The sequence below is a fragment of the Phocoena sinus genome, chromosome 6 (genome assembly GCF_008692025.1).
Source record: "Phocoena sinus isolate mPhoSin1 chromosome 6, mPhoSin1.pri, whole genome shotgun sequence".
In the NCBI taxonomy this organism is placed as follows: domain Eukaryota; kingdom Metazoa; phylum Chordata; class Mammalia; order Artiodactyla; family Phocoenidae; genus Phocoena; species Phocoena sinus.
Genome location: NC_045768.1, coordinates 774,045 through 787,102, shown reverse-complemented (window position 1 = coordinate 787,102; position 13,058 = coordinate 774,045). Strand labels below are relative to the sequence as shown.

Sequence of the window (13,058 nt, the reverse complement as noted above, 5' to 3'; positions counted from 1 at the left end):
CCAATAATGTTCAAATCTACTATATCTTATCAGTTATCAAGAGATATATGTTAAAATATCTCACTGTGATGGTGAGTCTGTCAATTTTTCTTTATAGTTCTGATAAGTCTTGCCGTATATATAGATAGATTTTTTTTTAACATATCGTACAACAGCAAAACCAAGAAATTGACATTGGTACAACCCAAGGAGCTTACTTCTCTTTCACTGGTTTTACTTGCACTCATTTGTGTGTGTAGCTCTCTGCGGTTTTACCACACGTGTAGCCTTTTGGGACCACCACGACAACCAAGAAATTCAATTGAACCATCCCTACGAGACCCCTCACACTGACCTTTAGCCAACCCACACCCTCCATCTCCATAATCATGTTATCTCCCAGTTGGTACATGAATGGGTCACACATAATGTATCCTTTTGAGATTGGCTCTCACCACCCAGCATAATTTCCCTGAGGTGCATCCATGTTGTTGTGTTATCAATAGTTCCTTCCTTTTCACTGCTGATTTTTATCCCGTGGTGTGGATGGACCATAGTTTGTTCAAACAGTCACCCATAGAAGGAAGGACATTTGAGCAGTGTCTAGCTAGCTGGGAGCTACTACCAGCGAAGTTGCTATGTACGTGTTCCTGCGTGAAAATAAGTCTTCGTTTCTCTGGGATAAATGCCCAAGGATGCGATCGCTGTGTGTATGATGTGTTAGGGTGCTCCAGAGAAAGGAAAGAGAACCGACAGGAATATATATATGGGGGTGGCAGGGAGGAGAGAGGGAGAGAAACAGATTTATTTTAAGGAATTGGCTCACGCGGTTGTAGGAGCTGGCAAGTCTGAAATCTGCAAAGCAGGTCGGCAGGTTGGAACCCAGGGAAGACTGGATGTAGCAGCCTTGAGCGCAAAAGCAGTCTGCAAGCCGACTTCCTTCCTTTCGGGGTATCTTAGTCTTTTCTCTTAAGGCCTTCAGCTGAGTGGATGAGGCCTACCCACACTATGGGGAACAATCTACTTTACTCAAAGCCCACTGGTGTAAACGTCAATCATATCTAAAACATACCTTCACGGCAACTTCTGTGTTTGACCAAAGGATTGGGCACCATATCCTAGCCAAGCTGACACATGAAATTAACCGTCATATGTGGTAAGTCAATTTTATTTTATTTTATTGGTTTTTAAAAATAAATTTATTTTTGGCTGCGTTGGGTCTTCATTACTGCTTGCGGGCTTTCTCTAGTTGCGGCGCGCGGGGGTTACTCTTCCTTGCGGTGCGCGGGCTTCTCATTGGGTGGCTTCTCTTATTGTGGAGCACGGGCTCTAGGCGCGCAGGCCTCAGTAGTTGTGACACGCGGGCTCAGTAGTTGTGGCTCACGGGCCCAGCCGCTCCGCGGCATGTGGGATCTTCCCGGACCGGGGCACGAACCCGCGTCCCCTGCATCGGCAGGCGGACTCTCAACCACTGCGCCACCAGGGAAGCCCTCACTGTAGTTTTAATTCACATTTTTCTAATGGCTAATGACATTGAACATTTTTTCACATGCTTATACGCCATCTGTATGTCCTCCTTGGTGAAATGTCTGCATATCTTTGTGATTTATATTTTGGTATTGGGTGATGGCAACTTTAGGGTTGCTATACCTTCCTGGTGAATTAAACATTTTATTATTAGCTAGTTACTCTCTTCAACACTACTAATGTTTCTTGCCTTAAAATCTATTTTGTTTTATATTAATGCAGCTACTTGAGCTTTTCTTTTTTGTTTTTTGGTGTCATACTTCAGGCGTGTCTCTTAAAACAGCTTATATCTGAATTTCTAAAAATCCAATCTGATGACTCTTTCACTAGAGAGTTTAATCCATTCACATATACGGTGATTACTGACATATCCAATCTTATTATGTGTTTTCTTTTTTTAAAAATTTATTTATATTTATTTATTTTTGGCTGTGTTGGTTCCTCATTGCTGCACACGGGCTTTCTCTAGTTGCGGCCAGCCGGGGCTACTCTTCCTTGCAGTGCACGGGCTTCTCATCGTGGTGGCTTCTCTTGTTGCAGAGCACAGGCTCTAGGCGGGCGGGCTTCAGTAGTTGCAGCACGCAGGCTCAGTAGTTGTGGCTCGTGGGCTCTAGAGCTCAGGCTCAGCAGTTGTGGCGCACAGGCTTAGTTGTTCCGCAGCATGTGGGATCTTCCTGGACCAGGGCTCAAACCTGTGTCCCCTGCATTGGCAGGTGGATTCTTAACCACTGTGCCACCAGGGAAGTCCCTTATTATGTGTTTTCTGATTTTTTTAATTTTTTCTTGTAGAGTTGAACTTCTTTTCCCTTTTCTCCCCCATTTCGCTGTCCCTCCCTTCTTTGGAAGGTATACACCGAATAGCAGTTATTTTATCTGGTTCTCCCAGTTATTGTAACATACATATTTAATAAAATAAAATATAAAGTTAATATCTTTTCCCTCCTTATGATCAATTATACTTTATTATTTTAACACTTGATGAACTTTTAAAATTTACTATTAATTAATTAGGTTGCGCTGGGTCTCAGTTGTGGCAGGTGGGCTCCTTAGTTGCGGCATGCGGGCTCCTTAGTTGCGGCATGCATGTGGGATCTAGCTCCCTGATCAGGAATCAAACCTGGGCGCCCTGCATTGGGAGCGCAGAGTCTCAGCCACTAGACCACCAGGCAAGTCCCTGAACAATTATACTTTAGAATTGTTTATCTCCAATCACTCCTCCCCATTTTTATGACATTATTGACATTATTTGGGTCCTGTCCTGCTCTCCCACAAATCATCATCACCATCATTATTGTTACAACGGAGACAAGAAACGGCGATGTTTTGCCGACAGCCGTGTGGATGTGCTGTCTTGGAAGTGGGTCCTGCCTCTCAGTCAGCATCAGGGGAGACTGCAGCCCCGGCAGATCATCTTCACCGCACCCTCACACGATTCCAGGCCAGAGCCACCCAGCTCTTAACCCACAGAAACGGCGAGAAAATGTGTTGCCTTAAGCCACTAAGTTTTAAGTGGCCTCGTTCTGCAGCCACAGATAACTAACTCACCCCGGTCTATGATTCCTTCTTGAATTTTACCTTCTCTCTGAAATCCTTCTCTGGAATGTCCTTCAGTCAAGTGCTGTTGGTGGTAAACTCTCAACTTTGTATGAACATGTTTTTATTTTGCCCTCACCCTCAAAAGACAGTTTCTCGGGACATGGGCTTCTAGGTTAATAATTATGTATATAATCTCAGCCACTGAAGGCATTTCACTCTCTCTGGCCTCTGATGTCACTGTGGCAGCTCTTCTGTAGGAAATTGTTTTTCTGTTTCTGGATTCTTTAACAATTTTTTTAATGTTTATTTTTATTTTCTATTTTTTTTCTATAACAAACATCTATAAGCTACATAAAACACACACATATGCAACCCCCAACTAAAATCCTTCCATAGCTCTCTAACAGAGCTCAGGAAAAAGTACAGACTCCATCCACAGCCCATCATGCCCTGGCTCTACGCCCCCTGAACTCATCCTCTTCTAAACCTCTCCATTCCTGGAATGACCCATGTGCTCCCTTGCCTCTATCTCACTCATCATCTGAGGCTTGGTTCAGGTATCCATTCACTTTTCAACTTGTCCAGGAGAGGTTTTCCCTGAACTGTCTCTTCACCCCTCCCCCAATAACCACACCTGCCCCCAACCCCACAGTAAAGGTTAGAGATGTCTCCCTCGATGTCTTTAGCAATCTTTTAAGAGAAAATGTCATTTCTTTTTATTCATCCTGGCTGGGATCCACTGGGATTCCTGGATCTGAGAATTGATATTTTTAGCCAATTCTGGAAAAATTTAAGCCAGTTTAACTTCATATATTGTCCCTCCTTCCCTAGCCTCTCTTTCAGGAAATCCAATCAGACAAGCAGCCCTCTCCCTCTTATCTTTCAAGATCCTCCTCTCATCCATATTTCTCAACTCTGTCTCTCTGGGCCGTGTTCTGGACCATTTCCTAAGCTCTGTCTTTCAATTCACCACGTCTCCCTTCAGCTATGCTGAAATTTTCCATCTGAAGTCCATCTGAGTTTTAAATCTTTATATATATTTTAAATTCCTGGTTCTATTAGATTCTTTTTCATGTTATCGGTCACCTTTATAGAATAAAAGATTACACTTTTTTTAACTTATAGAATAAGAAACTATAAAGATTATTCCTTGTTCGTATTTTCTAGGATCTCTTTTATTTCTTCAGGCATACAAAACATAGCCATTTTATGTTCTCCGATTATTGAATATCTGAATCTGTTGTTTCTGCTGGCTCTCATGGTAGATTCTTTCCTTGTGGTGTTTGTGAACATTTTTTTAAGCTGGAGATGCTCATTTTCCTTGGAACTTGGTCTGTAGGAAATCCTTGAGGCCTGGTGGAGTTGCATTGCTCTAGAGCAGAGATGCTCAGCTAAGGGCAACTTTGCCCCCTGGGCACCGGCAATGTCCAGACATTTTGGTCATCACAACTGAGTGTGTGTGTGTGTTGCTGGCATCTAGTGGATAGAGGCCAGGGATGGTGCTAAACATCGTACGGTGCACAGACAGCTCCCCCAAGACTTAACGCGGCCCCAGACCTCCCCGCTGCATGGCTGAGAAACACTCGCTGCTCTAGCGAGGATGTTTGGCTTCCACCAGCCGCCTGGGCCCCGCCAACCTGGGGCCACTTACAATCCTCCCCTTGGGGTCTCTAGGGCCACACAGGCAGCCTGATTTCAGACTGCAAATGAATAGGACGCATTTTCCACCCTGCGTGGAAAGCCAGCGCCACGAGGCCTCTCCCTGAGTCGCGGGTTTCTTCCACACTCACCCTGCGGCTGAAGGGTCCGCCTTCTGTGGGCAGTACCCCTGGGGCAGACACTGGCTTCTGGTCCTGCCTCCCAAGTTCCGTGAAGACCTCAGGGGGAAAGCAGATACCCTCAGGGCAAAGGCTACCCCCTTTGCCATTTCAGCCTCTGCCGGTTCGTTCCCTCTATATCCGAGGTGCAGGGTTGGGCAGGAGCCAGTCAGGTGAAGCAGGAAGTGGGTGTTCCCAGGGACGGAACAGCATTTGCAAAGCCCAGAAACGGGAGAGCCCGGGCCGGCAGGGCTGGGGGCCAGGGATGTGGAGGCTGAACCCTGCTTGGGGCCTGGGTCTGCCCGTTTGTTTAGCATCTAAGGTCCGTGGGGAGGACCAAGCAGGCCAGCTTTGGCCCAGGCATGAATCCAGTGAACCCCCAACACCATGCCCTCGGGGCTCCCCTGGAACTGGACACAAGCAGAACCCCCTTCTTAGAGGCCACCCTCCATCTGCTCCTGACTGAGGGACAGCCGCCTAGTCTTGAGCGGGGCAAGACGCCCTTGGACCCCCGGGGCCAATCACCCACTGGACCTGCAGGTGTCCCAGCCCGCCCCAGGTTCCCCTACTCCGGGCCCCATCTGAGACGCCACAGCTGGGCCTCCAAGGCCGCAGTCACCAGTGCATGTGGCCCCCTCTGCTGGCCACTCTTGGGAACGCAGCCTAGTGTGATCAGCGCCTTCCACTGGAGACCCCAGGTGGGAGGGGAGACACACCAGCTGCCAGGGCGGCCCAGATCTGGTGAACACGAGGGGGTGTCCACCACTGTCCACTGACAGTGGCAGGAGCAGCTTCGGGCTGTGTGTTGGCATGATGGAGTCCCACCCCAGGTCAGGCCCCCAAGACCAAGATGGAGTCAATGTCTGGGGTCTCAGAACATCCTGGGGTTAGGGGAGCCCGGACTGGAAGGGAGGAAGGAGGGCGGTGCTCGGGCTGGCCAGGGCGCCTTCAGCCTCAGGGCTGAGTGCCAGGCCGCGAGGCCCCTCGTCCGTGCCTGGGGCCGGCTAGATGAAGGTGGAGTCCAGGGGCCCAGCGTCCTGCTGGCTGAGGGCACGGGCCTCAAACAGCTGCTTGATGAGGGCGGACTTCTCCTGCTCCAGCTGTGTGATACGCTCGCTCTTGTCCGTCACCTCCTGGGCGGGCAGGAGGGCAGTCAGGGCCTGCCCAGCCTCCGGCCCCGGGCCACGCACCCCGCCCGCAGCTCACCTGGGTGAGGAGCCGGTTCTGCTCCTTCAGCATGAGGACGGTCTGCTGCTGCCAGCTAGGGACCGCGGGCGAGGCGGGCGCCAGGGCGGGGCCCAGGGGCCCCGAGGAGGACGAGGGCAGAGCCTACAGGAGGGCACGGTCAGGCAGGCCTGGCAGCCCTGGCACAGCCCCTAGGACAAGGGTGAGGGCGGCACCGAGCTGGTCTGGCGAGCACTCACCCTTCCGGCACAGGCCGCGGCCAGCAGTTCCCCCAGGCATCGGGCCACCTCCTGTACCTTGGGCAGCAGCTGGCCCAGCAGGCGGGGGCTCCCCTCAGCCCCGAAGCCCTGGGAGGAGAGCGGGGCAGGGCTGGTCAGAGCGCAGGCCGGACAGGGTCAGCCCCAATGCCTCGAGGGGGGGTCCCCACGGGCGGGGGGGAAGTCACTGCTCTGAGCTGAGGGAGCCCAGGGGTGTCCCAGCAGGTGGGGAATATCGGGGGGGGGGCGTGGCCCAGCATTCTGGGTGGAGGGACAGCCACTGTGCCCAGCTGGGGGTGCCCGGGTTTGGGTGGGCGATCACTGTGTGTGTTGGGCGAGGGCCACTCTGCCTGGGGCTGGGGGGCAGCCTGGCCCTGGACAGCATCACTCACGGCACTGGCCCTGCTTTGGCCCAGGCGGCGCTGGCGCTCCTGCACGCGCTGCAGCTGCTGCTGGTACCACTCCCGGCCCCGCGCCATCATCTCCAGGCCCTGCAGTAGCACCTCCTGCTCCTGTTCCAGCTCCTTCATCTGCTTCAGCTGCGACACACGGGCACGCGCCATGCCGACGGGCGTGATAGCGGGTGCCGCCTGCACCTGTCTATGTCCACAACTCACCCAGCCCGCAAAGGAACGGGCCCACCGGCCCGCGTGCGTGCACCGGTACTCGCGTGAGCCCTCCTGCGCTGGGAAGCACAGCCCGCCTCCTCCTCCGGGGGGCCCTGGCCTTCCTCAGGCCCTCCACGCAGCCCTCCCCAGGGGAACCTTCCCCTCTCTTTACGGCGAGTGGTAGCCCCCGGCTGCTGGGCCGGCCTACCATAGCAGGGAAGCAGGCAGGGGCCAGCGCAGTGCTGAGGAGGGGGCCAAACGTTCCCCCTAAAGGACTTCCTGACCTGGCCGCGGGCCGGCCCGCAAGGGGATTCAAAGCAGGATGGGGAGAGAGGTTTAGAACTGCTGACGTTCCTGCCACAGAATCCCCCAGAACTCGAAACCAGCTGTCCCCTCCCGGGCAGAGGGGTGGTCCAGCAGGCCACGTCTGGGGGCCAAGGCCAAACCCAGGCAAGATGGAGAGCCCCCCAGAGCCCCCCGGGCCCTTACTCACCAGGTCGCAGTCCACACCGTTGGTGATGGTGTGTCTCCGACGTTCCCCTCGGGCACGGGGGCCCCACCGGGCGTCCCCCACGCCCAGCTCCCGGGCCCTGCAGGCCACTGCATCTGCAGGAGAGGCGAGGGCCTGGCTCGCTTCCAGGCCTGCCAAGTCAAGCTTGCCTCCCCCAGCCCCGCAAAGACCCATCCCGGAGCCCCTGCCAACCAACCCCAGCCACGCAGAGCCAGGTGTGCCGGCCTGCGTTGCCTCGGGATCCGTCAGCAACTCAGAACCTCCGCACCCTGCCGGTGCCGGGCTGGGGTCTGGGCCCCACTCCACCTCCACAAGCTCCCCTCACACCTGCCTTGGGGACAGCCGTGTGGCCGCTGAGGCTGCATGTTTGCACACACCCCACACACACGCCTCAGGCGTGAGCTCCCTGAGGGCAGGGGTTTCATCTGGCTCATCTGTGCACACCCAGGGCCCGCACCTCAGGGGCTCAAAGGCTGCTAGGTACGGAGCCAGCGAGGCGGCCTCTGGAGTCCACTCCTGTCTCCTTGTCCACCCAGGCCCTTTAAGGGTGACTGGAGTTCATGCAGGAGAAACGTGGGGCGTGGGTGGCAGAGACCTGACTTCTCCCGGGAAGGTGACTGCAGCGTAAAGGTAGTTCCTTGCGTGTGTGCACCAGCCGTGCCCTCAGCAGGCAACTCCTACAGCAAATGTGGCCAGCTGCAGTCGGCTGGGGGCCGGAAAGCCAGGTACTTCCCTGGGAGAGCCTCCTGGAGGGCCAGCAGGCTTTCCTGGGGGATGGGGGAGTATGTGCAGGGCTGCCCAGGAGGGCAGGAGTGGGGTGCAGGTGAGGAGGGCACCCTCCACTGGCTCCCTAGCCCTATGCCCCGCCCGGCACGGTGGTGGGCGGGTGGTGCAAGAAGGGGGCACAGGTATGCCTGCTAGGGACACGTCCAGAGGGCTGGCACCAGCTGGCCACGCAGGCCACCAGCCAGCCCTGGCAGACAGGCTCCAGGCAGGCTGAGTTCACGTTCCAACCTGCCGGGCTGCCCGGCAAGCAGAGAAGGCACAGCGGGGGAAGGGGGACAGGACACCCCGGAACACCTGGGCTAGTCTGCACTGTCAGGTCTGCAGGGCAGCCCTGGGACCCCCAGAGGACGGCAGGCTGGACGCCCAGCGGCTGACCAGCAGGCAGAGGCATCAGCAGCCGTGTCTGGGCCTGACAGAGCAGCTGGTACTTATGGAGCCCAGGCCGGCCTGGTGTGCGCTCTGAGCTCCGAGAGGGAACAGGAGGCAGGACCTGGACCTCTGAGAGGGCTTGGGAAGCTGTGCACATGGAGGCCTTTCTCTTCCTGGGGTGCTAGGGGGCTCTTGGAGCTCAAGGTTTGGCACCCAAAGAGTATGCCACACGCCCTGGCTGGGCCTCTGCCTGTAAAAGGTGACAGCGAGAGCCCTGGCCTGAAGCCTAGAGAGGGACTGATGTGAACACTGCCCCGTGGTGGGCAGCAGCCATGTGCCCGACCCCGGACCTGGACCTCAGAGGGCTGCAGTGAGGGACCCCACGTCACACAGGGCACCAGGGCAAAGCTGGGTGGGACGACAGGACTGAGGCCTCCAAACCCCAAACCCATGGCTGATTTCCAACTGTGTGCAGCCACGTGGATTGCACCAGCCCTGAACTCAGGCCAAGCACACCCAGAAGCCCACTCCCCCTACACACACCTTGGGGACAGGGAGGTTGGGCAGTGAGGCGCCTGCGTGCGGGAACCCTCAGCCTTGGGTGGGCTGCTGGATTAGCTCACCAGGGAGGCTAGGGGGTCACCGCAGCTCCAACTGGCAGTCTTGGGCTGGGGAATATGTCCAAGCCTGGGCGGGGGGGTCCAGCGAAGCTGGCAGAGCGGTGGGCAGCACAGAAAGGGCTGGCAGCTGCCCGGGTGGAAGGCCTGCACCTGCACAGGCTGAATGGGCCGAGGGGCCCAGCCCCCGCCCACAGCCATAAAGCAGGTCTTGTTCCCAGGGCAGACTCTGGGGGACAAACAGGGGACCATTCAGCCATCTCCTGTCCCTGCCAAGTGGACCGGATGCCAGGCCATCCCCAGGGGCTGTGGTCGGTCCCTCCCAGGTGTCAGAGGTGCCACGGCTCCAGGCCTGGAAAACTGGGCTGGAGACCACCCACCCCTCTGCCTTTTCCTGGCAGCTACGCCAGGTCCTCCTGCACCACCTCTGGCAGCTCCTGCCTGCCCTGGCCTCAGAGCGGGGCAGCGGGCCCAGGCCCCTTGGCGGAGCTGTCAGACTGAGAGGGACTCAAGAAGGCAGCAAGGGCCCTTCACAGTCTGGGGGTCCTCGCTCTACACCAGTGAGAACTGCCTCTGCCTAAGTCACCAGATGAGCCCAAGGGCCCAGGTGTCCCCAGGTGTGGGCAGTTACTGGAGGTGGAGAGCCCCCTCATACTGGACAGGTTCCCCGGTGCCCCGCTAGTATTTGGTACAGAGTGGGTTCCTGGTGGGGTTTGCTGAGTCACCCGCCAGCCCCTTGGCCCGGGTCCCTGAGCACACCGGCATGGGGACGAGGTTTCTTCCCCTCCGGGCCGCCAGGTGTGTACCAGGCTCAGAAGCCGACGAAGAGCTGTCCGCTCTTGTCCCCCCCGCTGGGAGATGCTCGGGCAGCACCTCTTCGGTGCGCCGGCGAGGGGAGCTACGAGGCGGGGCCGGGGTCCGCCCTGCACTCACCAGCGTCCGTGTTTGGGCTCCGCTCCAGCGCCGCGCCCTGGGGCCGTTCGGGCTCCTCCGGGCCGGGCGCCGCCTCCGCCGGGCTGCACAGCCTCTCTAGGCTCCGGGCCGCGCCACCCGGGCCGGCCGGCGGGGGGCGCGCGCCCAGGGGCAGGGGCTTCCTCTCCAGGACCGTCCGCGGCTCGTCGGCCGGCGCGAACACCAGGCGCTGCGGCGGCGGCGGCTGCCCCCCGGGCCGCGCCGGGCAGCCTCCTCGGGCCGGGGCGCGCGCCGGGGCCCGCGTGCCGCCGTCGGCGCTCAGCAGTGAGGTGCGCAGGCCGGCCACGAAGCGCTCGAAGGTCAGGTAGCCGCTGGCCGGGGCCACCTGGCGCAGGCCCTCGAGCACGCCGCGGGGCAGCTCGCGAGCGTCGGCGCCCTGCCAGCGGGACTCGATCTCGCGCAGGTGCACGATGCCGCGCCGCCGGTCGTCCAGGATGTCGAAGAGGGTGCGCAGGCTCTGCAAGAAGGCGCGCGGCAGACCCTCCGTGCCGGGCGCGGGCGCGGAAGGCGGCCCGCGGCCGGGCTCGGCCATTGCGGCTCCGGCCATGGGCGCCCGCCGGCACGCCTCGGTCCTCGGCCTGCCCCGGGCTGGTCCCCGCGTGGCCCAGAGTCCGTCCCCGCGCGCCCCGACGGCGGGCCCGGCGGCACGCAACCCGCCGCGACAATAGCTGCGACTTTTTGAATGGGCTTCCTCGCGTTGTCAGCGGTCATTAGCATTCGCGGCGGCCATTGGCCGAGGCTGACCCATCTCCTCTCCGATTGGCTGAGAGGCCGCCAGCCCGGTTTGATTTTCGAGCGGAGGGGTCGGAGCCTCGCGCGGAGGCCCCCGGCCGGTAGAGGGCTGGATCCCCCAACTCTGCCTCCCTCCCGACCTCGCGGGTGGGGGAAGGACCCCTGAGCGGCCCCCTTATACTTCCCAACCCCCACCACACCAGCCCTCCCGCCGCGGTTCCGCCCTTGCGGGGTTTGGCCGCCCAACCCACCTCCCAAGGGCGGGGCCAGGCGCCCTGCAGAAAACCTGTCCCCAGGTGGCCTCCTGGGGTATGGATGGGGAGCACAGCCCTCCTGACACCCACCTTCCCCCTCTAGCTCCCCTGGGCGCTCTTCGCTGAGGGTCCCCCGGCGCAACCCTGGGGCTCCTTTCTCTTGCGCCAGGCGGGCCCCAAGAGGATTGTGGGCTCCAGCCAGCTGGGCGCTTCCCCTTACAGAGGCCTCTCTGTCCCCACGGCTGCTAGCTTCTCCTCTGGCCCCTGGGGATAGCCTGGCCTTTCCTGTCGGCTGCAGGACAAAGCCACGTTTCCCGTGTCCCCAGATTCCCGTCTGCTCGCAAGATCCTCTGCTCCGGCCCCTTACTCTGGCTGGTCACTTCCTCCAGCTGCTGCTAGGGCTCTCATGGCCTCCTCAGGCCAGCTAGGCAGCCGTGTGTACCGCCGCCACCACTGCCTCTGCTTCATTTCTAGCCAGGATGTGGTCACTCCATCTGGTCAGTCTGGGAGGGGACAGGGCTTAGCCTGCAGTCCAGCTCTGGGAGGCCATCTCAGGACCAACCGGTGGAACCCCTCCCCCAAACCAGGGAAGTACCCCCTGGAACCCCTGCCTTCACCACAGCCTGTCCTCAGACCTGCCCTGCTCCCTCCCCTCCCCTGAGTTTTCTACATGCAGCTGGCACCTTGCCACTGAACACTGCACATGTGTTATCTGCTGCTTTAGAAGCAGACTGTCCACCTTCAGGGGTAAAACAGCAAAGAGTCACCAAACACCTCCTCCAGACAGGCTGCTGGCACAGGGCTCGGCTCCACCCTCTGGCTGGCCTGCCTACCTGGGTCTCTGTGTCCTTGGGCCCCAGGCACTGGTCTGTGTCTCAGGCTGTAAGGGCAGCTGCCCTGGCCAGGGAGTGTCCTGGGTCCATTTCTCCCCTGGGGTTACCCCTCAAAGTGAGGACTCTTTTGTGGTAAGGAATCTGGGGGTTACCTAGAAAGCTGTGAGCCTGGAGTCACCCCATGGAGACTGGTCCGTCCCTGTCTTCCCAAAGTGTCAGGACCAGCCAAAGTCCCAGGGGGCATTCAAGCCATTTGTCCTACAGTTCATCTCCCCCCTCCTTCTCTGCTTCCAGCAACCCCCCCCCCACTCCCCTATCCTTAGGGTACCGGCATTCCCTCACCTCTGGGCCTTTGCACTTGGTGGCTTTCCTACCAGGAACACCCTTTGTGTTTGCTCCTGGCTGAGCCCTGTGCTCTCTGGAAGCAGGGCCTGGTCCTCAGTGGTGCTCCGTGGAAACCACCCTGGAGGTCGCAGCAGAAAGAGCATCTTTGTGCGGGATGCCAAGCCAGGGCGAGGCCTGTGCGAGGGGGAGGCCTGGGGACAGCTCTATGGGGGTCAGTGCGGGTGTGGAGGCCGGCGGCCAGCGGACAGCGAGTGGTACTGCTGCCTCTCAGGGCCACGTGACCAGCGGGACCCAGACGAGACTAGGGCCCTTGTGAGCCTGCGCCCACTGTGTTGAGGAAGCAAAGGCCTCTCAGGGCATCTAGGGCTGTGGGGAAGGTGGCCCCCGCTGGCCCTTGGTCTGTGGGCTTTCCGTGGCCCCGGGCTAGGCACTGGAGGAAGCCATGGAGGCAATTGGAATCAGTGGCAGCTCTGGGCGTGGGACTAAGGCATGGCCCCCGTGTCCTTCTTATCCTGAAGTCTGATCATTTCCTCCTTCCAAGCTGCTTTCCAGCCTGGCCCACTTTCCCAGAGGCAGCTTTCAGATTTGCTGTCACCTGGGGCAGTTTCCCAGAGCCCCAGGCAAGGCAGGTGCTCTGCGGCCCTTAAACTTTTTGAGGTAGCCACCTCAGTTGTACCTTTCACTGTGCCAGCCTGGAGCTCCCTGGAGTGGGCAGGGGCCCTGGGCCTCT

At 58.6% G+C, this 13,058-nt stretch overlaps 1 protein-coding gene across 1 annotated transcript; it reads right to left on the bottom strand.

Annotated features, from left to right (window-relative positions):
* Positions 1–4,199: 4,199 nt before the first annotated feature.
* SAPCD2 (suppressor APC domain containing 2) lies at positions 4,200–10,724 on the bottom strand. The gene is made up of 6 exons (XM_032633918.1): positions 10,126–10,724; positions 7,403–7,515; positions 6,694–6,840; positions 6,284–6,391; positions 6,066–6,188; positions 4,200–5,992 (listed from the first exon to the last, which is right to left on the bottom strand). The coding sequence occupies exons 1-6, from the start codon at positions 10,709–10,711 to the stop codon at positions 5,864–5,866; spliced, it is 1,206 nt and encodes a 401-aa protein (XP_032489809.1). The 5' UTR covers positions 10,712–10,724; the 3' UTR covers positions 4,200–5,863.
* Between the last annotated feature and the right edge of the window lie 2,334 nt (positions 10,725–13,058).

Excerpts from the sequence above, each read along its gene's own strand:
- SAPCD2 (XM_032633918.1), bottom strand. The coding sequence starts at position 10,711 with ATGGCCGGAGCCGCAATGGCCGAGCCCGGCCGCGGGCCGCCTTCCGCG. Across the intron at positions 6,392-6,693 it reads GCCAAAGCAGGGCCAGTGCC|GGCTTCGGGGCTGAGGGGAG; the intron begins GTGAGTGATGCT and ends CTCTCCTCCCAG. Across the intron at positions 5,993-6,065 it reads AGAACCGGCTCCTCACCCAG|GAGGTGACGGACAAGAGCGA; the intron begins GTGAGCTGCGGG and ends CTGCCCGCCCAG.